Source organism: Labrus mixtus, chromosome 16 (genome assembly GCF_963584025.1).
Source record: "Labrus mixtus chromosome 16, fLabMix1.1, whole genome shotgun sequence".
NCBI classification, from domain to species: Eukaryota; Metazoa; Chordata; class Actinopteri; order Labriformes; family Labridae; genus Labrus; species Labrus mixtus.
The window spans coordinates 17445-43364 of record NC_083627.1 but is presented as its reverse complement, the minus strand read 5'-3'; the positions used below and the strand labels follow the sequence as shown (position 1 = coordinate 43364).

The following is a 25920-nucleotide window of genomic DNA, read 5'->3' as shown; positions in this document are numbered from 1 at the left end:
GCGTGGGAGTTTGAGACTTCCTCTATATTTACAGTCTGACACCGACCTTTTTCAACTCTCACGCCATGTGACGCTCAGATCAGCTGATCACATTCAACCCCAAAAGATAAACACACAGTGTGTGTGCGTGTGTTTCTGTTCCGACTCTCTCACACACACACACACACACACACACACACACACACACACACACACACACACACACACACACACACACACACACACACACACACACACACACACACACACACACACACACACACACACACACACACACACACACACACACACACACACACACACACACACACACACACACACACACACACACACACACACACACACACACACACACACACACACACACACACACACTGTTCTGTATAAATGGACGCTGTGTTCTCTCTCACATAATAAAGGTGTTGTGATGTCAGACACTGAACCCACATGATTTTATTGTGACATGACCTTTGACCTGTTGAAAGTCACGCAGGAATGTTTGGTAACGTTTGAGTCGTGCAGGAAACAGTGACACATCAGCAACATGTCGTGGGATTTTCAAAATAAGACAAAGAAATGTTTTAACCTTTAACCCTTTCACTCGCTCACTGAGTGTTTACATTAAAGTCCTAAATGCAGAAGATTTTCAAAATAAGAGAAATGTTTTAACCTTTAACCCTTTCACCTGCTCACACATTCTGTTACAACTCAAGATACATCTCAGATAGATTGACAACAACAATAAACAATAAGAACAATAAACAACAAGAATCAACAACAAGACATCAACAACAAAAACAACAAGACAACAACAATAAGAACAATAAACAACAAGAATAAACGACAACAACAACAAAAACAACAACAAGACAACAACAAGAACAACAAGACAACAACAATAAACAATAAGAACAATAAACAACAAGAATAAACAACAACAAGACACCAAGAAGACAACAAGAAGACAACAACTAGACATCAACAACAACAGCAAGACAACAACAACAGCACCATGACAAAGACTGGTCCACACATCAGGAGGTCTTTGCTGAGTCAGGAAGAAGAATCGGGACGTCAGCTGATCACTGAGGACAAACAGCGTTCACAGGACATTTGTTTACCCAGCGTTTGTTTACACGGCGTGGTTTGGTTTTTGTTGATGAATTGATCTGAAATGTTTGACTTTTGTTGTTGGCCTGTTTGAGATCCTGCAGACGACGTGATTGGCTCGCTGCTGCACAGTTTGTCTCCACTGGGAAAGAGAAAGTGTCTCTACGAGGCGTTCAGGTTCCTCCTGTAGACCTGACCCCAGCTGGTGGTCTCAGCTGGACCGGTTCCTGTCGTACCTGCAGCGAGCAGAAACCATGAAGCAGTTAGTCTGTGATGTCATCGTTAGAAACTTGAAGAAGATCAAAGACATTTAAAGACGTCACTCACTGTTGGACACAGTCGGGGATCTGCACATGCTCAGTGGGGATGAAGAGAGACAGATCCTGCAGGGTGTCGACAAACTGGAGCTTCCTGCTGAATTTAGAGCTGAGGAAGAGGAAGAGGAGGAGTTAGTCTGAGGTGGAGGAGGAGTTAGTCTGAGGAGGAAGAGTTAGTCTGAGGAGGAGTTAGTCTGAGGTGGAGGAGGAGGAGGAGTTAGTCTGAGGAGGATGAGTTAGTCTGAGGAGGAGGAGGAGGAGGAGTTAGTCTGAGGAGGATGAGTTAGTCTGAGGAGGAGGAGGAGTTAGTCTGAGGAGGAGGAGTTAGTCTGAGGAGGAGGAGGAGGAGGAGTTAGTCTGAGGAGGAGGAGTTAGTCTGAGGAGGATGAGTTAGTCTGAGGAGGAGGAGTTAGTCTGAGGAGGATGAGTTAGTCTGAGGAGGAGGAGGAGGAGGAGTTAGTCTGAGGAGGAGGAGTTAGTCTGAGGAGGATGAGTTAGTCTGAGGAGGAGGAGGAGGAGGAGTTAGTCTGAGGAGGATGAGTTAGTCTGAGGAGGAGGAGGAGTTAGTCTGAGGAGGATGAGTTAGTCTGAGGAGGAGGAGTTAGTCTGAGGAGGAGGAGGAGGAGGAGTTAGTCTGAGGAGGAGGAGGAGTAGTTAGTCTGAGGAGGAGGAGTTAGTCTGAGGAGGATGAGTTAGTCTGAGGAGGAGGAGTTAGTCTGAGGAGGATGAGTTAGTCTGAGGAGGAGGAGGAGGAGGAGTTAGTCTGAGGAGGAGGAGTTAGTCTGAGGAGGAGGAGGAGGAGGAGTTAGTCTGAGGAGGATGAGTTAGTCTGAGGAGGAGGAGGAGTTAGTCTGAGGAGGATGAGTTAGTCTGAGGAGGAGGAGTTAGTCTGAGGAGGAGGAGGAGTAGTTAGTCTGAGGAGGAGGAGTTAGTCTGAGGAGGAGTTAGTCTGAGGTGGAGGAGGAGGAGTTAGTCTGAGGAGGAGGAGTTAGTCTGGGGAGGAGGAGTTAGTCTGAGGAGGAGGAGGGGTTAGTCTGAGGAGGAGGAGTTAGTCTGAGGAGGAGGAGGAGGCAGCAGACCTGATGAAGGGTTTGATGATGGTGACGAGGGCTTTGATGTACCAGGTGGGATGAACCACATAGAAACCCTTCAAGTTCTTTCTCAACCTCCACACATAGACACAGACACAGACACAGACACACACACACGCACGCACGCACGCACGCACGCACGCACGCACGCACGCACGCACGCACGCACGCACGCACGCACGCACGCACGCACGCACGCACGCACGCACGCAGGCAGGCAGACAGACAGACACACACACACACACACACACACACACACACACACACACACACACACACACACACACACACACACACACACACACACACACACACACACACACACACACACACACACACACTGTTATTTTCACACTACAGGGTTCACCAAGTCCCTATTTCAGGGGCAGTACATGTAGTAAGGAAGCAGTAAACAACAACAACTTTAGATCAGATCATATTAGTCAACATTAACTTTTAGAGACCTTAAAGGAGGGTCCTCTGAAAGTCTCCTCGGACCACCCCCAGCCTATTTCATCCTGAATGTTGCTTTACTTTAGTGTCATGAGATAATTTTGGGTAAAAATCAGACAAATACAACGAAAAATAAACTTCTGTCTTTTGAGATCTGACGCTCCCTGCTGGACAAAGAATCAATTACAGCCTGAAATGTGAAAGAAAGAAAGAAAGCAATAACCCTGACACCTAGTGTTTAAAATAGGGACTGTAGTCCAAATTCACATGGTCATATCTGGCAAACCGAGGGGTGTCCAAAACGGCCATGTGGGGGTGTGTCTTAAAAGCGCCTACCTTCTCTGGTCCAAACAAATCCAGAGCATTCAGGAGCAGAATCTAAAGTTAGAAGGAGGACATACTGGCTGCTGCATTGTTGTCAGAGAAGCCAGCACTTCAACATGTTTCCTTAATGATCAGACAGTAAGATACCTTTATCATCTCACTCTCTACACATCTCACTGAGTGGACCTTTAAGTTAAGCTCCTTCTGTAAAACTAAAGACACATGTTTCTGACACTGACCTGATGAAGAAGAGCACCAGCTCAGAACTTTAGGTTACTTAAAAATCTGAAGATGACTTCATATTAATCAATCAATCAATCAATCAATTTTTATTTGTATAGCGTCAACTCATAACAAGTGTTATCTCGAGACACTTTAAAAAAAGCAGGTAAAAGACCTTACTCATTGTTATGTTACATAAAGCAGGTAAAAGACCTTACTCATTGTTATGTTACAAAGATCCGGTCTATCCATCATGAGCACTTTAGCAAAGCAGCAAAAGTTACAGTGGTAAGAAAAAACTGCCTTATTAAAAGGCAGAAATCTTCGGCCGGATCCCCGGCTCATGACGAAACAGTCTTCACAGGTCTAGACTGCACCGGGCTTGGAAGGGGATAGGGGGAGAGATGGGATAAGATGCAGGAAGAGGGATAGGGACCAGGGGGGTGTCTGTGAGTTTTACCTCCTGTCGATGGTGGTGTAGCACTCTTTGAGCCAGCTGATTCCTGGTAGTTTGTCTTTCTGACCTCCCACACACAGATACACAATCACGTAGTTTTCTGCAACCATCAGTTCCAGAGTCCCTACAACGTACCTGCAGACCAACAATACAAGCAGAACCTTTTCCCAAACTGTACTATGACTGCCCCATAAACCACCCCGTTAATATCGCCTTCTTTTGGACTGTGAAGTTCACACATACTAAAAACACTTTACCAATCAAAGATGAGGTCAAAGGTCACAGACTTTAAAGGGACAGGTAAAGAAAGGTGTGATGTACCTGAACAGGTGATCCATAACGTACTGGTAATTTTCCAGACTATTCTGCGGCAGGTAACAGGACGAAAAAACAATGATGTCATTCATACCGTCTCCATAGTAACCTGAAAGACGATAGAAAGGGCCAAACAGGTGATCATCATCAGGTAACTGTGACTTCCTCACTAACACACCAGGTGACCCGTCAGACAGGTGAGGCGTTGTACCTCCGTGTGAAAGCACCCTGAGAAACGGCTCCAGGACACTCATGTTGACCCGGCTCTCCTGCGGTGGATAACCTGTGGAGAAACAGCGCCACCTGGTGCCCAGACTGTCCACCATGTCCTCCCGCTCCAGAGCTCCCAGGTCGCTCTGGTCCATCCCCGCGCCAGTACCGGTCTGAGAATCAGACCTGGACCCGGAGCCAGAGGCTATGTGACACCGGGATGCCACGCCAAGACGCTGCAGGTCATCTGGAAAACAATCCTGTGATGTCATCAAAGGTCTCCTGTATTTATATTAACAGGTATTAATGACATCCTCCATTTTTTAAACCTTTGACCTCTCACCTTCCAGATCGAGGTCGTAGGTGGGAAAGTGCAGTGATTCACTGTCAGAAGGTGTTTCCATGGCGTCAAGATCAAAGTCCAGCCCCTTGTCATCGTCGCCCTCAGGTGAAGGCGAGAGGAACAGCGAGGAGAAGTCGTCAGAGACCGTAGACTCACTGCGAGCTAAAGAGATGAACATCTGTTATCGCTAACCCAAAACTTAGCTTAAATGTTGTAAGCAGGAAGCTATCGTTAGCTTAAATGTTGGAAACTATAGCGTGTTAGCCTAAATGTTGTAAGCAGGAAGCTATCGTTAGCTTAAATGTTGGAAGCTATAGTGTGTTAGCCTAAATGTTGTAAGCAGGAAGCTATCGTTAGCCTAAATGTTGTAAGCAGGAAGCTATCGTTAGCCTAAATGTTGTAAGCAGGAAGCTATCGTTAGCCTAAATGCTGTAAGCAGGAAGCTATCGTTAGCCTAAATGTTGTAAGCAGGAAGCTATCGTTAGCCTAAATGCTGTAAGCAGGAAGCTATCGTTAGCCTAAATGTTATAAGCAGGAAGCTATCGTTAGCCTAAATGCTGTAAGCAGGAAGCTATCGTTAGCCTAAATGTTGTAAGCAGGAAGCTATCGTTAGCTTAAATGCTGTAAGCTATCGTTAGCCTAAATGTTGGAAGCAGGAAGCTATCGTTAGCCTAAATGCTGTAAGCAGGAAGCTATCATTAGCCTAAATGTTGTAAGCAGGAAGCTATCGTTAGCCTAAATGCTGTAAGCAGGAAGCTATCGAGTGTTAGCCTAAATGCTGTAAGCCATCGTTAGCCTAAATGTTGTAAGCAGGAAGCTATCATTAGCCTAAATGCTGTAAGCAGGAAGCTATCGTTAGCCTAAATGCTGTAAGCTATCATTAGCCTAAATGCTGTAAGCTATCGTTAGCCTAAATGCTGTAAGCAGGAAGCTATCGTTAGCCTAAATGTTCGTTTATTACCTAAAGACAGACTGAGAGCTGGAGCCACCAGGACTTTTTTCTTCTTTGGTCGAGACCCTGAAAAGGCCAGACTGGTTGGAGGAGCTGCAGACAGGAAGTGAGGTCATTGGGTCAGACACCTATCAGGTGACGTGTTCTCTAAATTTAGTTTCTATTTCATATATTTTTTATTTATCTGTCAATATTTTGTCCTCTTCTCGTCTTTAGTTCAACAGATTTCTCTCTTAATTATCGTTAATGATCTTTTTATCATCGTAGGTTTGTTGTAGTTGGTCGGTCGCTGGTCGACGTCGATAAACGGCGCTCGTCTACAGGAAGAGATGACAACGAATGTTTGGGATAATTATTGGTTTGATTTATTGAAAACAATAAAACTTAAAGCCGTTTCCGGCGCTGTGTGAGGTGGCCGCCGGTTGCAGCAGCTCCCGTTGTCCGTGTCGTTATATCGTATTTTTTGATTAGTTATTATTTGTTTTGTGTGTTTTTTGAGTATTAGTTTAACCTATTGAGTTGAAATGCCAACTTTCGCTCTTGGAACTTTTTGCACTGTTTTTCTGTTACTTTGGACACTCTTTGTAACGGAGAGCAGCGCACAGCTGAGTGAGGGCATTGTTTACACACGTGATCAGCTGATGGCGCTCTCCAAGGTGCTACTGCCCGGAGCAAGGCCTGTAATTCCGGGGGAGCTGAGGAGGCGACGCCGGGGTTGCAGAGCTGGAGCTAAGAGAAGAGCTAAGAAGAGAAAACATAAGCCTTCTGTACCAGCGGTGATTATGGGGAACGTGAGGTCTTTGGGCAATAAGACGGACGAACTCGACTCGGCACCAGTGGGAATACCGCCAGTGCAGTATTATGTGCTTCACGGAGACATGGCTGCACTCGGACATCCCGGACCACAGCGTGACGGTAGCCGGCTTCAGGACTTTTCAGGCGGACAGGGACGTTATTAAGAGCGGTAAGAAGAAAGGTGGAGGGATTGCATTGTATGTGAGTGAGAGATGGTGTAATCCTGGCCATGTTAGTGTGAAGGAACGTCTCTGCAGCCCGGACATTGAACTGTTAGCTGTGGGAATGCGCCCATATTACCTTCCCAGGGAATTCACGTGCGCCATTGTTATAGCTGTTTACATCCCACCGTCAGCTGATGCCGAGTCTGCAAGTGATGCCATTCACTCTACTGTTTCACAGGTTCAAACTAAGCATCCAAATGCTTTTGTAGCCATTACCGGGGACTTTAATCATGTGAAAATGGACAAAACACTACCCACTTTTCATCACTATTTTAACTTTCCAACTAGAGAAAATAAAACACTGGACCTTCTGTATGCTAACGTTAAGGAAGCATACAGTACCACTGCCCTTCCCCCCCCGGGAAGATCAGACCACAACCTGAGTATATCCCCCTGGTCCAAAGACAGCCTGTGACCACCAGGACTGTTAGGAGGTGGACACAGGAGAGCAATGAGGCACTGCAGGACTGCTTTGAGTCCACAGACTGGGATGTACTCTGTGAGCCACATGGAGAGGACATTAACAGCATGACTGACTGCATCACAGAATACATTAGATTCTGTGAAAACACTGCTTTACCGGCCCGGACTGTACGCTGTTTTCCTAACAACAAACCCTGGATCACCAGTGACCTGAAAGCCCTTCTCAACAAAAAGAAACAAGGTTTCAAGACCTTTAGGTCTGGAAACAGGGAGGAGCTGAGGAGGATACAGCACGATCTGAGGGAAAAGCTGAGGGAGTGCAAGGACTCATACAGGAGAAAGCTGGAGGCCAAACTCCATCAGAACAATGTGAGGGATGTGTGGACTGGAATGAGGGAAATCACTGGTTTCAAAGGGAGAGAAAGACAACATTCTGGCAGCCTGGAGAGGGAAAATGAGCTAAACCTCTTCTTCAACAGGTTTAGTGCACAGCCTTCAGCTGCCTCTCCCACCTCAAACAACACCCCTGCACTTCACACCTCCCAGCCTCCCTTTATATTTTCTCCCTCCCCCCAACCCCCCATGGTGAACTCTTTGGACTCTGGTTTCGCACCACAGGAGTGCACTTCCCCCTCTGAGGTGAATTGCTCCATCCCCCCCTGACTCTAACAACTGGCCAGGTTAAGAGACAGCTGGAGAAACTACACCTTAGCAAGGCTCCAGGCCCGGACGGCATCAGCCCAAGGGTTCTGAAGACCTGTGCCAGCCAGCTGTCTGAGATTCTGCAACACCTCTTTAACCTGAGTCTGAGCCAGGAGAGGATACCGGTGCTGTGGAAAACATCCTGCTTGGTCCCGGTCCCAAAGAAGACAACACCATCTGATCTCAAGGACTATCGACCAGTGGCTCTCACATCTCATGTGATGAAAGTGTTGGAGAGGCTCGTCTTGACCCACCTCAGGCCGCAGGTGAAACCATCCCTTGACCCTCTACAATTTGCCTACCAGCCACACCTGGAGGGAAACGGCTGCACTGTGAGAATCACTTTTTTTGATTTCTCCAGTGCATTCAACACCATCCAGCCACAACTGCTGGAAGAGAAGCTGCAGTTGATGGGTGTGGACTCGTCCATCACCTCCTGGATTACTGACTACCTGACAGACAGACCACAGTTTGTCCGACTTGGCAGTGTTTAGTCTGGAATGGTGGAGAGCAGTACAGGAGCTCCACAGGGTACTGTGCTGTCTCCTTTCCTTTTCACCTTGTACACCTCTGACTTTCAGTACAACTCCAGGTCATGCCACTTGCAGAAGTTTTCTGATGACTCTGCTGTGGTGGGGTGTATAATTGTTGGGCAAGAGGGGGAGTACAGAGAGCTGGTGGATAACTTTGTGGAGTGGACAGGAAGAAATCACCTGATTCTGAACTTGGATAAGACCAGGGAGATGGTGATCGACTTCAGAAGGAAGAGGACAGAGCCACCACCGCTGTGCATCCTGGGAGAGGATGTGTCTGTGGTGGAGGAGTACAAGTACCTGGGTGTCAACATAGACAACAAACTGAACTGGAAGGCCAACACTCAGGCTGTGTAGAAGAAGGGGATGAGCCGACTCTACTTTCTGAGGAAGATGAGATCCTTCAACGTGTGCAGCAAGATGTTGGAGATCTTCTATCAGTCTGTTGTGGCCAGTGCACTGTTCTCTGCTGTGGTCTGCTGGGGGAGCAGCATTGGAGCTGGTGACACTAAGAGACTGGACAAACTCATTAAGAAGACCTGCTCTGTGATAGGCTGCAAGCTGGACTCTTTCGTAGTGGTGACAGAGAGGAGGACTCTGAACAAACTGTTATCCATTATGGATAATCCTGATCACCCTCTGCACACCCTACTGGACAAACAGCGGAGCAGCTTCTCCAACAGACTGATACAACGCCGCTGTCACAAGGACAGATACCTTTCTTACCGAAGGCCATAACTCTGTACAACAGCTCACCTCATGTGAGCAGAGAACTGTCATCATGATAATATCTGTCTCTCCATACTGTAATCTGTTCTGCACATGTTAAATTTACAAATTATCCCTGCACTCATGTTCACTTCATTTGTCTACTCGCCGTTATATTGTATAGTTTCTGCTTATAATATGTCTACACTCATGCACTTTAACTCATGTCAATACTGTCCATTTACTACTCTGTTTTTGCACATTTACATTCAATCCTCCATATTTAATCTTCCTATTTAAGACTAGTAATGTTTAGTTAAATCCTGGTTGTATATATTCACATTCTTAGTTTTGATATCTTTTAGTACTTATTTACTTTGTATTTAATATTATATTGTGTTTAGATTTGCTAACACTGTGTTTTTTACTCATATTGTGTGTTTGGATAACTTGCTGCTGTAACACCACAATTTCCCAGTTTGGGATCAGTAAAGTAATTCTATTCTATTCTATTCTATTAAATGTGTGAAACATAAACAGACGCAGAATATGAACATTTAGAAAACATTGAATCTCAATTTCACGTGACATCACGTACTGTACCGTCACGTACTGTACCGTCACGTACTGTTACAAGGCATACATGACGTAACGTTTTAAGTGACGTGACCAGGAATGTAGACGACCAAAGTTTGAGGGTTGATTAAATGTAAAAGTCAACAAATCAAAGTGAAAAAATTAACACTACCTCTGTGATCATCAGACGAGCTGACAGGAGTCCTGCTGCTGGCTGAACAACTGACATCAGCTTTAGTAGTACCAGTATCTGCAGTGTTTAAAGTATCTGTAGTGTTTGTAGTATCTGTAGTGTTTGTAGTATCTGCAGTGTTTAAAGTATCTGCAGTGTTTGTAGTATCTGCAGTGTTTAAAGTATCTGCAGTGTTTAAAGTATCTGCAGTGTTTGTAGTATCTGCAGTGTTTGTAGTATCTGCAGTGTTTGTAGTATTGGCTGTATCAGCAGTATTTGCTGTAGTTGTGGTGGAGACATCCGTTCGAGGAGACCTGCACACAGTAACACATGAACACCCAGTGAATCAGGCTTCTCTGTCTTGAGATGACATTTGTAATGAATTGGCACAAAAACATAAACTTAAGAGATTGATTATCCCGACCTTTGACCTTTCTCTCTGACTCTGATGGACTGGAACCCAAACGTTAGAATTATAAAATGGGAGTGGATAAAGTCTGACCTGAGAGTGTCCTCTTCTTGTTCTTCTTCTCTTGACTCCATGATGTTTCCTGCTGATGAAATACCTCGTCAAAAGTATTTCTATTGTTCTCCTTAAAATCTGACTGCAGTAACTACTTAACAGTAACTAATGAGTGAACTTAAAAACATTACACTGATTATTCTTATTTATGCAGCACTTATTACATTTCAAGTTAGACATTTTCAAATGCAGCAAGATAAAGTTCATAAAATGAAAAGAAAAGCCAAGATGAAGAAATAACGGATATCATAGCGACATAATGTTGAAAGATCGTTAAGAGACACACATATCTTTAAAAATATGTTTTGAAAATGAAGTACAAATCAGGACAGGCTTAAATTAAAGAATGATGGAAACACAACTTGACACAAACATGGGTCTCTGAGTGAAGTTATTCGTGTCTGATTCAGGTGGACAGACTGTTACAGTAATAACAGGACCTGGTGGTCAAACACGACCCGGTGGTCAAACACGACCCGGTGGTCAAACACCAGCCGGTGGTCAAACACGACCTGGTGGTCAAACACGACCTGGTGGTCAAAGCAGGATTATAAAAGCTTTGTAAGAATCATTGCAGCAGGTTTGCTGTGATCCAGCAGCCGCCCAGCAGGGGGCAGTATTTACTTTGTCGTGTGTGGATTGAATATGTGAAATGTAAATATAACTGGATCCAAAACTGACCCCTAAGGCACACCGTACTTCCCTGAAGAGGAGGCTGAGACTTAATCAAGGTCATCAAAACCAATATTCTGTTTCTTTTGTTTTCTTTTTGTTTTTGCAGCGTAAATGTAAAGAACGTTTGTTGCTGAACTGTAACAAACATGATTTAGGAGATGTTGTTGAAATCGTAACTTTGGTCTTTATCCAGTCGTAAAGAGGAAAAAGATAAAAACTCCTCACAGGAGCTTTCTGTTTACTTTCATATGAAGAGTTAAACATCGAGCAGACGATCAACGACGTGAAAAACAGAGCAGAAGTTCTTCAGGTGAGCAGAGTGTGAAGGGGACAGAAAGAAGATTTAAAGACTCACAGCAGGTCGGATCTTCAGGGAGTCCACAGGAAACTGGCTCTGCAGCAGCAGCGGTGGCGGCCAGGTGAGACGGTTGTGACAGGTTAGACAGGTTCAGAACAAACACCTGGAGACTCACCTGATGACATCACAGTGACTTTTTATGTGTTTACAAGCGGACTCTAACACCTCACCTGTCTCTCTCTCTCTTACACACTCAGCCTACAGGGCAGCAGAGGTGTGGCATGTTGCCGTGGCGAGGGCCCGACCCTGTTACCATGGCGTCTATGACTGTACAAGCAGGGGTGGGAACTGCAGCGTGCATGCCCCTACCTGCAGAGTGTGTACACCTGTGAGTGTGCAGGGCTGGTTGCACAACATAACTTCTCATTTCCATTCAGACGAGCTCAGAGTTTTTATTACGTTTATTCTGTCTCATTTTGACCCCACACGTTTGTTTCTCGCCACACAAAGGTCGACCATGACGGTCATCACTTCCTGTTGGAGAGTAGGCCTGCAGGACAGATGGGTTGAATGGCTTTAGAGGATCTGTGGGTTCATGATGTGTCAGTGAGTCAGACGGGAACATGTTGTTGTTTAGTCTCAGGTTTAACCACAGATCTTATTAATCATCGACATCGTCTCCCATTGATTCCAGAGGAGGCGTTCTGAAGCCCATCGATGGCGTTCTCCACATTGGGAAAAACTAACTTACTCCCAGTAACCGAGAGGCGAGTAAAGATGAATATCTGAGTTATCTTTGTGTCTCTATGAACGAATGAATGGGATGACGGCAGAATGTGTTTCTGATCTTCGGAGAGAAAGAACCAGATGGACATCAAAGTGATGATAAACATCAACTTCCTGTTTAGTGTAGTGTCTGTTTACAGCCCGCTAACGTGACAGCCAGCTAACGTGACAGCCAGCTAACGTGACAGCCCGCTAACGTGACAGCTAGCTAACATTATAGCCAGCTAACATGACAGCCTGCTAACGTTATAGCCAGCTAACATGACAGCCTGCTAATGTTATAGCCTGCTAACGTGACAGCCAGCTAACGAGACAGCCAGCTAACGAGACAGCCTGCTAACGTTATAGCCTGCTAACGTGACAGCCCGCTAACGTGACATCCTGCTAACGTGACAGCCAGCTAACGTGACAGCCCGCTAACGTGACAGCCCGCTAATGTGACAGCCCGCTAACGTGGTAGCCTGCTAACGTGGTAGCCTGCTAACATGACAGCTAGCTAACATTATAGCCTGCAAACATTATAGCCTGCTAACTTGACAGCCTGCTAACTTGACAGCCTGCTAACGTGGTAGCCTGCTAACGTGACAGCTAGCTAACGTGACAGCTAGCTAACGTGACAGCCAGCTAACGTGACAGCCCGCTAACGTGACAGCCTGCTAACGTGACAGCTAGTTAACATGACAGCCTGCTAACGTGACAGCCTGCTAACATTATAGCCTGCTAACGTTATAGCACGCTAATGTGATGGCAAGGTCAGCGGTTCTCTCTGTCCTGGGACGTGTGGGCGTGTCTAATGTGTGATGAAGTGCTGATTAATGCTGCCGTCCAATCAGAGCGCCTGGTCACTTGCTGTGTGTGTGTTGAAGTGAGCGTTGAACGCCGCCCTCCACCTGAAGCGTAGCGAGCAGTGGGAGCAGTGGTACGGTGTCTCTCCGGTGTGGATCCTCATGTGTTCCCTCATCTTGTCCTTCCTGCTGAAGTGTTTGCTGCAGTCAGGGCAGCCGTGCAGCCGCTCGCCACCGTGCGTCTGCATGTGTCTCTGCAGGTGGTTGGCCGACACCAGGCGCAGGCCGCAGAGCGAGCAGGCGTGGCGTTTACTGTCTCCCGTGTGCGTGCGCAGGTGCAGCCGCAGTCGCCCTCGCTCTCTGTAGCTGCGTCCGCAGAGCCTGCAGCTGAACGGACGCTCGCCGCTGTGCACTCGCATGTGGCTGCTCAGGTGCTCCTTCCTCTTGTAGCACTTCCCGCATTCCACGCACTGATGGCAGCGCTCATCCGTGTGGGTCAACAGGTGGCGCTGTAGGTGGCTCTTAGCGAGGAAGCTCAGACTGCAGTGCTGACAGCTGAAGGGCCTCTCGCCCGTGTGCGTCCTGGCGTGCTCCACCAGCGCCCGCCTGTGCACGAAACACTTCCCGCACTCATGGCAGCAGAACGGGCGCTCGCCGCCGTGTGTCTTCAGGTGAGCCGACAGGATGGATTTACTCTGAAAACGTTTGTGACAGTGTGAGCATTCAAACGGCCGCTCGCCTGTGTGCGTCCTCTGATGGACCTGCAGACGACACGGCCGGTCGAAGCTCTTCAGACACTCGCCACACCGATGTTCTTTCTTCTCTTTAACCACGTCAGCCGTCAGCTCGCCACTTGCTCCTCGTTTTCTGCTGCTCGGGGAAGACGACTTCTTCACCGAGCCGTCGGCCAGAGAACTGGAGGAGGGATCCTGTCTGCTTCCTTCATCACCACCATCCTCCACTTTTACATCCAGCGCCAAGGATCTGCCCTCATTGTATTCTGGGTAATCTGCGGCCTCTACCTCTGGATGGAAACAAACAAAAGTTAAATCCAGAGTAACTTCTTCCTCACATGGTTAAAACCTTCAGTTGATTTATTATTCGTCTTTTGAAGTGGAATTTTCTGTAAAGTTGAAATCAGAGACAGGAAACAGGAAACAGGAAACAGAAGAGGCAGAAGAGGCTGTCTTCAGGACAGCAGCTCGCCGATTATTGATCCTAGAACTGTTAAAGTCTAAATACATGTCATGTGTCTGCGTCTGCTTTGAACCTGAACAACATTTAATCAAAAATGGCTCAGATCAGATTATTATATTATTTATTATATATATATATTATATTATTTATTATATATATATTATTATATTATATATATATTATATTATTTATTATATATATTATTATATTATTTATAATATATATATTATATTATTTATTATATATATATTATATTATTTATAATATATATATTATATTACTTATTATATATATATTATTATATTATTTATTATATATATATTATATTACTTATTATATATTATTATATTATTTATTATATATATATTATATTATTTATTATATATATTATTATATTATATATATATATTATATTATTTACTATATATATATTATATTATTTATTATATATATACATATATTATTTATGATATATATTATATTATTTATTATATATATATTATTATATAAATTATTATATATATTATTATATTATTTATTATATATATATTATCATATTAATTATTATATATATTATTATATTATTTATTATATATATTATTATATTAATTATTATAGATGTATATATTATTTATTATATATATTATTATGTTACTTATTATATATATATTATTATATTATTTATTATATATATGTATTATTTATTATATATATATTATTTATTATATATATTATTATATTATTTATTATATATATTATTATATTAATTATTATATATATGTATTATTTATTATATATATTATTATATTAATTATTATATGTGTATATATTATTTATTATATATATTATATATATATATGTATTATTTATTATATATATATATATATTATTATTATTATTATTATTAAGTGTGTTAATGATCAATATCAAAGACTCATCACTTATTACACAGGACTTAGACTAGTTTCAATAGTTTAATGACTTTAACTTCTTTAATTTGAAGTATTTTTATATTGGACCAGCAGCATAAACACACCTGAGAGTCTCTCCTCCTTCTCCTCCTCCTCCTCCTCCTCCTCCTCTCCTTCTGCTCTTCCTCTCTCTCCTCCTCCTCTCTGTCTTTCGGTTGATCTTCTCTGGTTGCCATCTTGTTTTCGCTTCATGTTTTGATGATTGTCCTGTTTTACGGTTAGAGACGGAAACACGGTCTGACCGTCTGATAACAACTGGCTGCTAACATGCTAATGTTCTAGTAAACACGCCACTGACGACTACGTCACTTCCGGTTCAGATTTTCAAAAAAAACATGAGTGTGTAACTGTAATCACGTTGGTTCAATCAAATGCTGCCCTCTGGTGGAGGTTCAGAGCACTGAGCTGCAGGAAGTCTGATCCCTGCACTACTGAACAGTCGCTCTTTCTTGCGGTTTCAGGACAAATGTGGGTCAAATGGATGAATGTCTTTCCTGACTAATAGACTACTGTACTAATAAATATATTTTATAAGGACTCACTATAACACAACACATTGTTGTTGTTGTTGTTGATTTTTTGTGTTGGTGTCGATGGTCTTGTTGTTGTTGGTGGTGTTGTTGATTTTTTGTGTTGGTGTCGATGGCCTTGTTGTTGTTGGTGGTGTTGTTGATTTTTTGTGTTGGTGTCGATGGTCTTGTTGTTGTTGGTGGTGTTGTTGATTTTTTGTGTTGGTGTCGATGGCCTTGTTGTTGGTGGTGTTGTTGATTTTTTGTGTTGGTGTCGATGGTCTTGTTGTTGTTGTTGATTTTTTGTGTTGGTGTCGGTGGTCTTGTTGTTGTTGTTGGTGTTGTTGTTGATTTTTTGTGTTGGTGTCGATGGTCTTGTTGTTGGTGTTGTTGGTGTTGTTGTTGATTTTTTGTGTTGGTGTCGATGGTCTTGTTGTTGTTGGTGGTGTTGTTGATTTTTTGTGTTGGTGTCGATGGTCTTGTTGTTGTTGTTGTTGATTTTTTGTGTTGGTGTCGATGGTCTTGTTGTTGGTGTTGTTGGTGTTGTTGTTGATTTTTTGTGTTGGTGTCGATGGTCTTGTTGTTGTTGGTGGTGTTGTTGATTTTTTGTGTTGGTGTCGATGGTCTTGTTGTTGTTGTTGTTGATTTTTTGTGTTGGTGTCGATGGTCTTGTTGTTGTTGGTGTTGTTGATTTTTTGTGTTGGTGTCGATGGCCTTGTTGTTGTTGGTGGTGTTGTTGATTTTTTGTGTTGGTGTCGATGGTCTTGTTGTTGTTGTTTTTGTTGTTGATTTTTGTGTTGGTGTCAATGGTCTTGTTGTTGGTGGTGTTGTTGATTTTTTGTGTTGGTGTCGATGGTCTTGTTGTTGTTGTTGTTGTTGTTGATTTTTTGTGTTGGTGTCGATGGTCTTGTTGGTGGTGTTGTTGATTTTTTGTGTTGGTGTTGATGGTCTTGTTGTTGTTGATTTTTTGTGTTGGTGTCGATGGTCTTGTTGTTGTTGTTGTTGGTGGTGGTGTTGTTGATTTTTTGTGTTGGTGTCGATGGTCTTGTTGTTGGTGTTGTTGTTGATTTTTTGTGTTGGTGTCGATGGTCTTGTTGTTGTTGTTTATTTTGTGTTGTGTCGGTGGTCTTGTTGTTGTTGTTGGTGTTGTTGTTGATTTTTTGTGTTGGTGTCGATGGTCTTGTTGTTGTTGTTGTTGTTGGCGTTGATTTTTTGTGTTGGTGTCGATGGTCTTGTTGTTGCTGGTGGTGTTGTTGATTTTTTGTGTTGGTGTCGATGGTCTTGTTGTTGTTGTTGTTGATTTTTTGTGTTGGTGTCGATGGTCTTGTTGTTGGTGGTGTTGTTGATTTTTTGTGTTGGTGTCGATGGTCTTGTTGTTGTTGGTGTTGTTGTTGATTTTTTGTGTTGGTGTCGATGGTCTTGTTGTTGTTGTTGGTGGTGTTGTTGATTTTTTGTGTTGGTGTCGATGGTCTTGTTGTTGTTGTTGATTTTTTGTGTTGGTGTTGATGGTCTTGTTGTTGGTGGTGTTGTTGATTTTTTGTGTTGGTGTCGATGGTCTTGTTGTTGGTGGTGTTGTTGATTTTTTGTGTTGGTGTCGATGGTCTTGTTGTTGTTGTTGTTGTTGGTGTTGTTGTTGATTTTTTGTGTTGGTGTCGATGGTCTTGTTGTTGTTGTTGGTGGTGTTGTTGATTTTTTGTGTTGTGTCGATGGTCTTGTTGTTGTTGTTTTTGTTGTTGATTTTTGTGTTGGTGTCGATAGTCTTGTTGTTGTTGTTGTTGTTGGTGTTGTTGTTGATTTTTTGTGTTGGTGTCGATGGTCTTGTTGTTGTTGGTGGTGTTGTTGATTTTTTGTGTTGGTGTCGATGGTCTTGTTGTTGTTGTTGTTGATTTTTTGTGTTGGTGTCGATGGTCTTGTTGTTGTTGGTGTTGTTGATTTTTTGTGTTGGTGTCGATGGCCTTGTTGTTGTTGGTGGTGTTGTTGATTTTTTGTGTTGGTGTCGATGGTCTTGTTGTTGTTTTTGTTGTTGATTTTTGTGTTGGTGTCAATGGTCTTGTTGTTGGTGGTGTTGTTGATTTTTTGTGTTGGTGTCGATGGTCTTGTTGTTGTTGTTGTTGATTTTTTGTGTTGGTGTCGATGGTCTTGTTGTTGGTGGTGTTGTTGATTTTTTGTGTTGGTGTCGATGGTCTTGTTGTTGTTGATTTTTTGTGTTGGTGTCGATGGTCTTGTTGTTGTTGTTGTTGGTGGTGGTGTTGTTGATTTTTTGTGTTGGTGTCGATGGTCTTGTTGTTGGTGGTGTTGTTGATTTTTTGTGTTGGTGTCGATGGTCTTGTTGTTGTTGTTGATTTTTTGTGTTGGTGGTCTTGTTGTTGTTGTTGGTGTTGTTGTTGATTTTTTGTGTTGGTGTCGATGGTCTTGTTGTTGTTGTTGTTGTTGGTGGTGTTGTTGATTTTTTGTGTTGTGTCGATGGTCTTGTTGTTGTTGGTGTTGTTGTTGATTTTTTGTGTTGGTGTCGATGGTCTTGTTGTTGTTGTTGGTGGTGTTGTTGTTGATTTTTTGTGTTGGTGTCGATGGTCTTGTTGTTGTTGTTGTTGTTGATTTTTTGTGTTGGTGTCGATGGTCTTGTTGTTGTTGATTTTTTGTGTTGGTGTCGATAGTCTTGTTGTTGTTGTTGTTGGTGGTGTTGTTGTTGATTTTTTGTGTTGGTGTCGATGGTCTTGTTGTTGTTGGTGGTGTTGTTGATTTTTTGTGTTGGTGTCGATGGTCTTGTTGTTGTTGTTGTTGATTTTTTGTGTTGGTGTCGATGGTCTTGTTGTTGTTGGTGTTGTTGATTTTTTGTGTTGGTGTCGATGGCCTTGTTGTTGTTGGTGGTGTTGTTGATTTTTTGTGTTGGTGTCGATGGTCTTGTTGTTGTTTTTGTTGTTGATTTTTGTGTTGGTGTCAATGGTCTTGTTGTTGGTGGTGTTGTTGATTTTTTGTGTTGGTGTCGATGGTGTTGTTGTTGTTGTTGTTGTTGTTGTTGTTGATTTTTTGTGTTGGTGTCGATGGTCTTGTTGTTGGTGGTGTTGTTGATTTTTTGTGTTGGTGTCGATGGTCTTGTTGTTGTTGATTTTTTGTGTTGGTGTCGATGGTCTTGTTGTTGTTGTTGTTGGTGGTGGTGTTGTTGATTTTTTGTGTTGGTGTCGATGGTCTTGTTGTTGGTGTTGTTGTTGATTTTTTGTGTTGGTGTCGATGGTCTTGTTGTTGTTGGTGGTGTTGTTGATTTTTTGTGTTGGTGTCGATGGTCTTGTTGTTGTTGTTGTTGATTTTTTGTGTTGGTGTCGATGGTCTTGTTGTTGTTGTTGTTGTTGTTGTTGATTTTTTGTGTTGGTGTCGATGGTCTTGTTGTTGTTGGTGGTGTTGTTGATTTTTTGTGTTGGTGTCGATGGTCTTGTTGTTGTTGTTGTTGATTTTTTGTGTTGGTGTCGATGGTCTTGTTGTTGGTGGTGTTGTTGATTTTTTGTGTTGGTGTCGATGGTCTTGTTGTTGGTGGTGTTGTTGATTTTTTGTGTTGGTGTCGATGGTCTTGTTGTTGTTGTTGTTGGTGTTGTTGTTGATTTTTTGTGTTGGTGTCGATGGTCTTGTTGTTGGTGGTGTTGTTGATTTTTTGTGTTGGTGTCGATAGTCTTGTTGTTGTTGTTGTTGTTGATTTTTTGTGTTGGTGTCGATGGTCTTGTTGTTGTTGTTGTTGTTGGTGTTGTTGTTGATTTTTTGTGTTGGTGTCGATGGTCTTGTTGTTGTTGTTGGTGTTGTTGTTGATTTTTTGTGTTGGTGTCGATGGTCTTGTTGTTGTTGTTGGTGGTGTTGTTGATTTTTTGTGTTGGTGTCGATGGTCTAGTTGTTGTTGGTGGTGTTGTTGATTTTTTGTGTTGGTGTCGATGGTCTTGTTGTTGTTGATTTTTTGTGTTGGTGTCAATGGTCTTGTTGTTGTTGTTGATTTTTTGTGTTGGTGTCGGTGGTCTTGTTGTTGTTCTTGGTGTTGTTGTTGATTTTTTGTGTTGGTGTCGATGGTCTTGTTGTTGTTGTTGTTGTTGGTGGTGTTGTTGATTTTTTGTGTTGTGTCGATGGTCTTGTTGTTGTTGGTGTTGTTGTTGATTTTTTGTGTTGGTGTCGATGGTCTTGTTGTTGTTGTTGGTGGTGTTGTTGTTGATTTTTTGTGTTGGTGTCGATGGTCTTGTTGTTGTTGTTGTTGTTGGTGGTGTTGTTGATTTTTTGTGTTGTGTCGATGGTCTTGTTGTTGTTGGTGTTGTTGTTGATTTTTTGTGTTGGTGTCGATGGCCTTGTTGTTGTTGGTGGTGTTGTTGATTTTTTGTGTTGGTGTCGATGGTCTTGTTGTTGTTGTTGTTGTTGTTGTTGATTTTTTGTGTTGGTGTCGATGGTCTTGTTGTTGGTGGTGTTGTTGATTTTTTGTGTTGATGTCGATGGTCTTGTTGTTGTTGATTTTTTGTGTTGGTGTCGATGGTCTTGTTGTTGTTGTTGTTGGTGGTGGTGTTGTTGATTTTTTGTGTTGGTGTCGATGGTCTTGTTGTTGTTGGTGGTGTTGTTGATTTTTTGTGTTGGTGTCGATGGTCTTGTTGTTGTTGTTGTTGATTTTTTGTGTTGGTGTCGATGGTCTTGTTGTTGGTGGTGTTGTTGATTTTTTGTGTTGGTGTCGATAGTCTTGTTGTTGTTGTTGTTGTTGATTTTTTGTGTTGGTGTCGATGGTCTTGTTGTTGTTGTTGTTGGTGTTGTTGTTGATTTTTTGTGTTGGTGTCGATGGTCTTGTTGTTGTTGATTTTTTGGGTTGGTGTCGATGGTCTTGTTGTTGTTGTTGGTGGTGTTGTTGATTTTTTGTGTTGGTGTCGATGGTCTTGTTGTTGTTGTTGTTGATTTTTTGTGTTGGTGTCGATGGTCTTGTTGTTGTTGGTGGTGTTGTTAATTTTTTGTGTTGGTGTCGATGGTCTTGTTGTTGTTGTTGTTGATTTTTTGTGTTGGTGTCGATGGTCTTGTTGTTGTTTGTGTTGTTGTTGATTTTTTGTGTTGGTGTCGATGGTCTTGTTGTTGTTGTTTGTGGTGTTGTTGATTTTTTGTGTTGGTGTCGATGGTCTTGTTGTTGTTGTTTGTGGTGTTGTTGATTTTTTGTGTTGGTGTCGATGGTCTTGTTGTTGTTGTTGTTGTTGTTGATTTTTTGTGTTGGTGTCGATGGTCTTGTTGTTGGTGGTGTTGTTGATTTTTTGTGTTGGTGTCGATAGTCTTGTTGTTGTTGTTGTTGTTGTTGATTTTTTGTGTTGGTGTCGATGGTCTTGTTGTTGTTGTTGTTGGTGTTGTTGTTGATTTTTTGTGTTGGTGTCGATGGTCCTGTTGTTGTTGTTGGTGTTGTTGTTGTTGTTGGTGGTGTTGTTGATTTTTTGTGTTAGTGTCGATGGTCTTGTTGTTGTTGTTGTTGTTGGTGTTGTTGATTTTTTGTGTTGGTGTTGATGGTCTTGTTGTTGGTGGTGGTGTTGTTGTTGATTTTTTGTGTTGGTGTCGATGGTCTTGTTGTTGTTGATTTTTTGTGTTGGTGTCGATGGTCTTGTTGTTGTTGGTGGTGTTGTTGATTTTTTGTGTTGGTGTCGATGGTCTTGTTGTTGTTGTTGTTGTTGGTGTTGTTGTTGATTTTTTGTGTTGGTGTCGATGGTCTTGTTGTTGTTGTTGGTGTTGTTGTTGATTTTTTGTGTTGGTGTCGATGGTCTTGTTGTTGTTGTTGGTGGTGTTGTTGATTTTTTGTGTTGGTGTCGATGGTCTAGTTGTTGTTGGTGGTGTTGTTGATTTTTTGTGTTGGTGTCGATGGTCTTGTTGTTGTTGATTTTTTGTGTTGGTGTCAATGGTCTTGTTGTTGTTGTTGATTTTTTGTGTTGGTGTCGGTGGTCTTGTTGTTGTTCTTGGTGTTGTTGTTGATTTTTTGTGTTGGTGTCGATGGTCTTGTTGTTGTTGTTGTTGTTGGTGGTGTTGTTGATTTTTTGTGTTGTGTCGATGGTCTTGTTGTTGTTGATGTTGTTGTTGATTTTTTGTGTTGGTGTCGATGGTCTTGTTGTTGTTGTTGGTGGTGTTGTTGTTGATTTTTTGTGTTGGTGTCGATGGTCTTGTTGTTGTTGTTGTTGTTGATTTTTTGTGTTGGTGTCGATGGTCTTGTTGTTGTTGATTTTTTGTGTTGGTGTCGATAGTCTTGTTGTTGTTGTTGTTGGTGGTGTTGTTGTTGATTTTTTGTGTTGGTGTCGATGGTCTTGTTGTTGTTGGTGGTGTTGTTGATTTTTTGTGTTGGTGTCGATGGTCTTGTTGTTGTTGTTGTTGATTTTTTGTGTTGGTGTCGATGGTCTTGTTGTTGTTGGTGTTGTTGATTTTTTGTGTTGGTGTCGATGGTCTTGTTGTTGTTGGTGGTGTTGTTAATTTTTTGTGTTGGTGTCGATGGTCTTGTTGTTGTTGTTGTTGATTTTTTGTGTTGGTGTCGATGGTCTTGTTGTTGTTGGTGTTGTTGTTGATTTTTTGTGTTGGTGTCGATGGTCTTGTTGTTGTTGTTTGTGGTGTTGTTGATTTTTTGTGTTGGTGTCGATGGTCTTGTTGTTGTTGTTTGTGGTGTTGTTGATTTTTTGTGTTGGTGTCGATGGTCTTGTTGTTGTTGTTGTTGTTGTTGATTTTTTGTGTTGGTGTCGATGGTCTTGTTGTTGGTGGTGTTGTTGATTTTTTGTGTTGGTGTCGATAGTCTTGTTGTTGTTGTTGTTGTTGTTGATTTTTTGTGTTGGTGTCGATGGTCTTGTTGTTGTTGTTGTTGGTGTTGTTGTTGATTTTTTGTGTTGGTGTCGATGGTCCTGTTGTTGTTGTTGGTGTTGTTGTTGTTGTTGGTGGTGTTGTTGATTTTTTGTGTTAGTGTCGATGGTCTTGTTGTTGTTGTTGTTGTTGGTGTTGTTGATTTTTTGTGTTGGTGTTGATGGTCTTGTTGTTGGTGGTGGTGTTGTTGTTGATTTTTTGTGTTGGTGTCGATGGTCTTGTTGTTGTTGATTTTTTGTGTTGGTGTCGATGGTCTTGTTGTTGTTGGTGGTGTTGTTGATTTTTTGTGTTGGTGTCGATGGTCTTGTTGTTGTTGTTGTTGTTGGTGTTGTTGTTGATTTTTTGTGTTGGTGTCGATGGTCTTGTTGTTGTTGTTGGTGTTGTTGTTGATTTTTTGTGTTGGTGTCGATGGTCTTGTTGTTGTTGTTGGTGGTGTTGTTGATTTTTTGTGTTGGTGTCGATGGTCTAGTTGTTGTTGGTGGTGTTGTTGATTTTTTGTGTTGGTGTCGATGGTCTTGTTGTTGTTGATTTTTTGTGTTGGTGTCAATGGTCTTGTTGTTGTTGTTGATTTTTTGTGTTGGTGTCGGTGGTCTTGTTGTTGTTGTTGGTGTTGTTGTTGATTTTTTGTGTTGGTGTCGATGGTCTTGTTGTTGTTGTTGGTGTTGTTGTTGATTTTTTGTGTTGGTGTCGATGGTCTTGTTGTTGTTGTTGGTGGTGTTGTTGATTTTTTGTGTTGGTGTCGATGGTCTAGTTGTTGTTGGTGGTGTTGTTGATTTTTTGTGTTGGTGTCGATGGTCTTGTTGTTGTTGATTTTTTGTGTTGGTGTCAATGGTCTTGTTGTTGTTGTTGATTTTTTGTGTTGGTGTCGGTGGTCTTGTTGTTGTTCTTGGTGTTGTTGTTGATTTTTTGTGTTGGTGTCGATGGTCTTGTTGTTGTTGTTGTTGTTGGTGGTGTTGTTGATTTTTTGTGTTGTGTCGATGGTCTTGTTGTTGTTGATGTTGTTGTTGATTTTTTGTGTTGGTGTCGATGGTCTTGTTGTTGTTGTTGGTGGTGTTGTTGTTGATTTTTTGTGTTGGTGTCGATGGTCTTGTTGTTGTTGTTGTTGTTGATTTTTTGTGTTGGTGTCGATGGTCTTGTTGTTGTTGATTTTTTGTGTTGGTGTCGATAGTCTTGTTGTTGTTGTTGTTGGTGGTGTTGTTGTTGATTTTTTGTGTTGGTGTCGATGGTCTTGTTGTTGTTGGTGGTGTTGTTGATTTTTTGTGTTGGTGTCGATGGTCTTGTTGTTGTTGTTGTTGATTTTTTGTGTTGGTGTCGATGGTCTTGTTGTTGTTGGTGTTGTTGATTTTTTGTGTTGGTGTCGATGGTCTTGTTGTTGTTGGTGGTGTTGTTAATTTTTTGTGTTGGTGTCGATGGTCTTGTTGTTGTTGTTGTTGATTTTTTGTGTTGGTGTCGATGGTCTTGTTGTTGTTGGTGTTGTTGTTGATTTTTTGTGTTGGTGTCGATGGTCTTGTTGTTGTTGTTTGTGGTGTTGTTGATTTTTTGTGTTGGTGTCGATGGTCTTGTTGTTGTTGTTTGTGGTGTTGTTGATTTTTTGTGTTGGTGTCGATGGTCTTGTTGTTGTTGTTGTTGTTGTTGATTTTTTGTGTTGGTGTCGATGGTCTTGTTGTTGGTGGTGTTGTTGATTTTTTGTGTTGGTGTCGATAGTCTTGTTGTTGTTGTTGTTGTTGTTGATTTTTTGTGTTGGTGTCGATGGTCTTGTTGTTGTTGTTGTTGGTGTTGTTGTTGATTTTTTGTGTTGGTGTCGATGGTCCTGTTGTTGTTGTTGGTGTTGTTGTTGTTGTTGGTGGTGTTGTTGATTTTTTGTGTTAGTGTCGATGGTCTTGTTGTTGTTGTTGTTGTTGGTGTTGTTGATTTTTTGTGTTGGTGTTGATGGTCTTGTTGTTGGTGGTGGTGTTGTTGTTGATTTTTTGTGTTGGTGTCGATGGTCTTGTTGTTGTTGATTTTTTGTGTTGGTGTCGATGGTCTTGTTGTTGTTGGTGGTGTTGTTGATTTTTTGTGTTGGTGTCGATGGTCTTGTTGTTGTTGTTGTTGTTGGTGTTGTTGTTGATTTTTTGTGTTGGTGTCGATGGTCTTGTTGTTGTTGTTGGTGTTGTTGTTGATTTTTTGTGTTGGTGTCGATGGTCTTGTTGTTGTTGTTGGTGGTGTTGTTGATTTTTTGTGTTGGTGTCGATGGTCTAGTTGTTGTTGGTGGTGTTGTTGATTTTTTGTGTTGGTGTCGATGGTCTTGTTGTTGTTGATTTTTTGTGTTGGTGTCAATGGTCTTGTTGTTGTTGTTGATTTTTTGTGTTGGTGTCGGTGGTCTTGTTGTTGTTGTTGGTGTTGTTGTTGATTTTTTGTGTTGGTGTCGATGGTCTTGTTGTTGTTGTTGTTGTTGGTGGTGTTGTTGATTTTTTGTGTTGTGTCGATGGTCTTGTTGTTGTTGGTGTTGTTGTTGATTTTTTGTGTTGGTGTCGATGGTCTTGTTGTTGTTGTTGGTGGTGTTGTTGTTGATTTTTTGTGTTGGTGTCGATGGTCTTGTTGTTGTTGTTGTTGTTGATTTTTTGTGTTGGTGTCGATGGTCTTGTTGTTGTTGATTTTTTGTGTTGGTGTCGATAGTCTTGTTGTTGTTGTTGTTGGTGGTGTTGTTGTTGGTTTTTTGTGTTGGTGTCGATGGTCTTGTTGTTGTTGGTGGTGTTGTTGATTTTTTGTGTTGGTGTCGATGGTCTTGTTGTTGTTGTTGTTGATTTTTTGTGTTGGTGTCGATGGTCTTGTTGTTGTTGGTGTTGTTGATTTTTTGTGTTGGTGTCGATGGCCTTGTTGTTGTTGGTGGTGTTGTTGATTTTTTGTGTTGGTGTCGATGGTCTTGTTGTTGTTTTTGTTGTTGATTTTTGTGTTGGTGTCAATGGTCTTGTTGTTGGTGGTGTTGTTGATTTTTTGTGTTGGTGTCGATGGTGTTGTTGTTGTTGTTGTTGTTGTTGATTTTTTGTGTTGGTGTCGATGGTCTTGTTGTTGGTGGTGTTGTTGATTTTTTGTGTTGGTGTCGATGGTCTTGTTGTTGTTGATTTTTTGTGTTGGTGTCGATGGTCTTGTTGTTGTTGTTGTTGGTGGTGGTGTTGTTGATTTTTTGTGTTGGTGTCGATGGTCTTGTTGTTGGTGTTGTTGTTGATTTTTTGTGTTGGTGTCGATGGTCTTGTTGTTGTTGGTGGTGTTGTTGATTTTTTGTGTTGGTGTCGATGGTCTTGTTGTTGTTGTTGTTGATTTTTTGTGTTGGTGTCGATGGTCTTGTTGTTGTTGTTGTTGTTGTTGTTGATTTTTTGTGTTGGTGTCGATGGTCTTGTTGTTGTTGTTGGTGGTGTTGTTGATTTTTTGTGTTGGTGTCGATGGTCTTGTT

The 25920-nt window shown here is 42.1% G+C and overlaps 2 protein-coding genes and 1 long non-coding RNA gene across 4 annotated transcripts; all 3 read right to left on the bottom strand.

Annotated features, from left to right (window-relative positions):
- Positions 1-433: 433 nt before the first annotated feature.
- Positions 434-797, bottom strand: LOC132991141 (uncharacterized). The gene is made up of 2 exons (XR_009676142.1): positions 671-797; positions 434-586 (listed from the first exon to the last, which is right to left on the bottom strand). It is a non-coding gene; the product is annotated as an uncharacterized LOC132991141 (long non-coding RNA).
- A 386-nt stretch (positions 798-1183) lies between these two features.
- On the bottom strand, positions 1184-11621 carry LOC132991080 (bcl-2/adenovirus E1B 19 kDa-interacting protein 2-like protein). 2 transcript variants are annotated; one of them, XM_061059683.1, is made up of 11 exons: positions 11481-11619; positions 10430-10478; positions 9928-10241; positions 5804-5887; positions 4843-5004; positions 4501-4746; positions 4296-4398; positions 3978-4109; positions 2507-2593; positions 1438-1536; positions 1184-1346 (listed from the first exon to the last, which is right to left on the bottom strand). In XM_061059683.1, exons 2-11 carry the CDS (start codon positions 10468-10470, stop codon positions 1322-1324), a joined length of 1293 nt encoding a protein of 430 aa, XP_060915666.1. In that variant the 5' UTR covers positions 10471-10478; positions 11481-11619; the 3' UTR covers positions 1184-1321. The 2 variants fall into 2 exon arrangements, with proteins under 2 accessions (XP_060915666.1, XP_060915667.1); XM_061059684.1 differs by lacking the exon at positions 2507-2593 and having other exon boundaries at positions 11481-11621.
- Positions 11622-11833: 212 nt separating this feature from the next.
- Positions 11834-15461, bottom strand: LOC132991087 (zinc finger protein 771-like). Its single transcript, XM_061059696.1, has 2 exons — positions 15228-15461; positions 11834-14018 (listed from the first exon to the last, which is right to left on the bottom strand). Exons 1-2 carry the CDS (start codon positions 15352-15354, stop codon positions 13039-13041), a joined length of 1107 nt encoding a protein of 368 aa, XP_060915679.1. The 5' UTR covers positions 15355-15461; the 3' UTR covers positions 11834-13038.
- Between the last annotated feature and the right edge of the window lie 10459 nt (positions 15462-25920).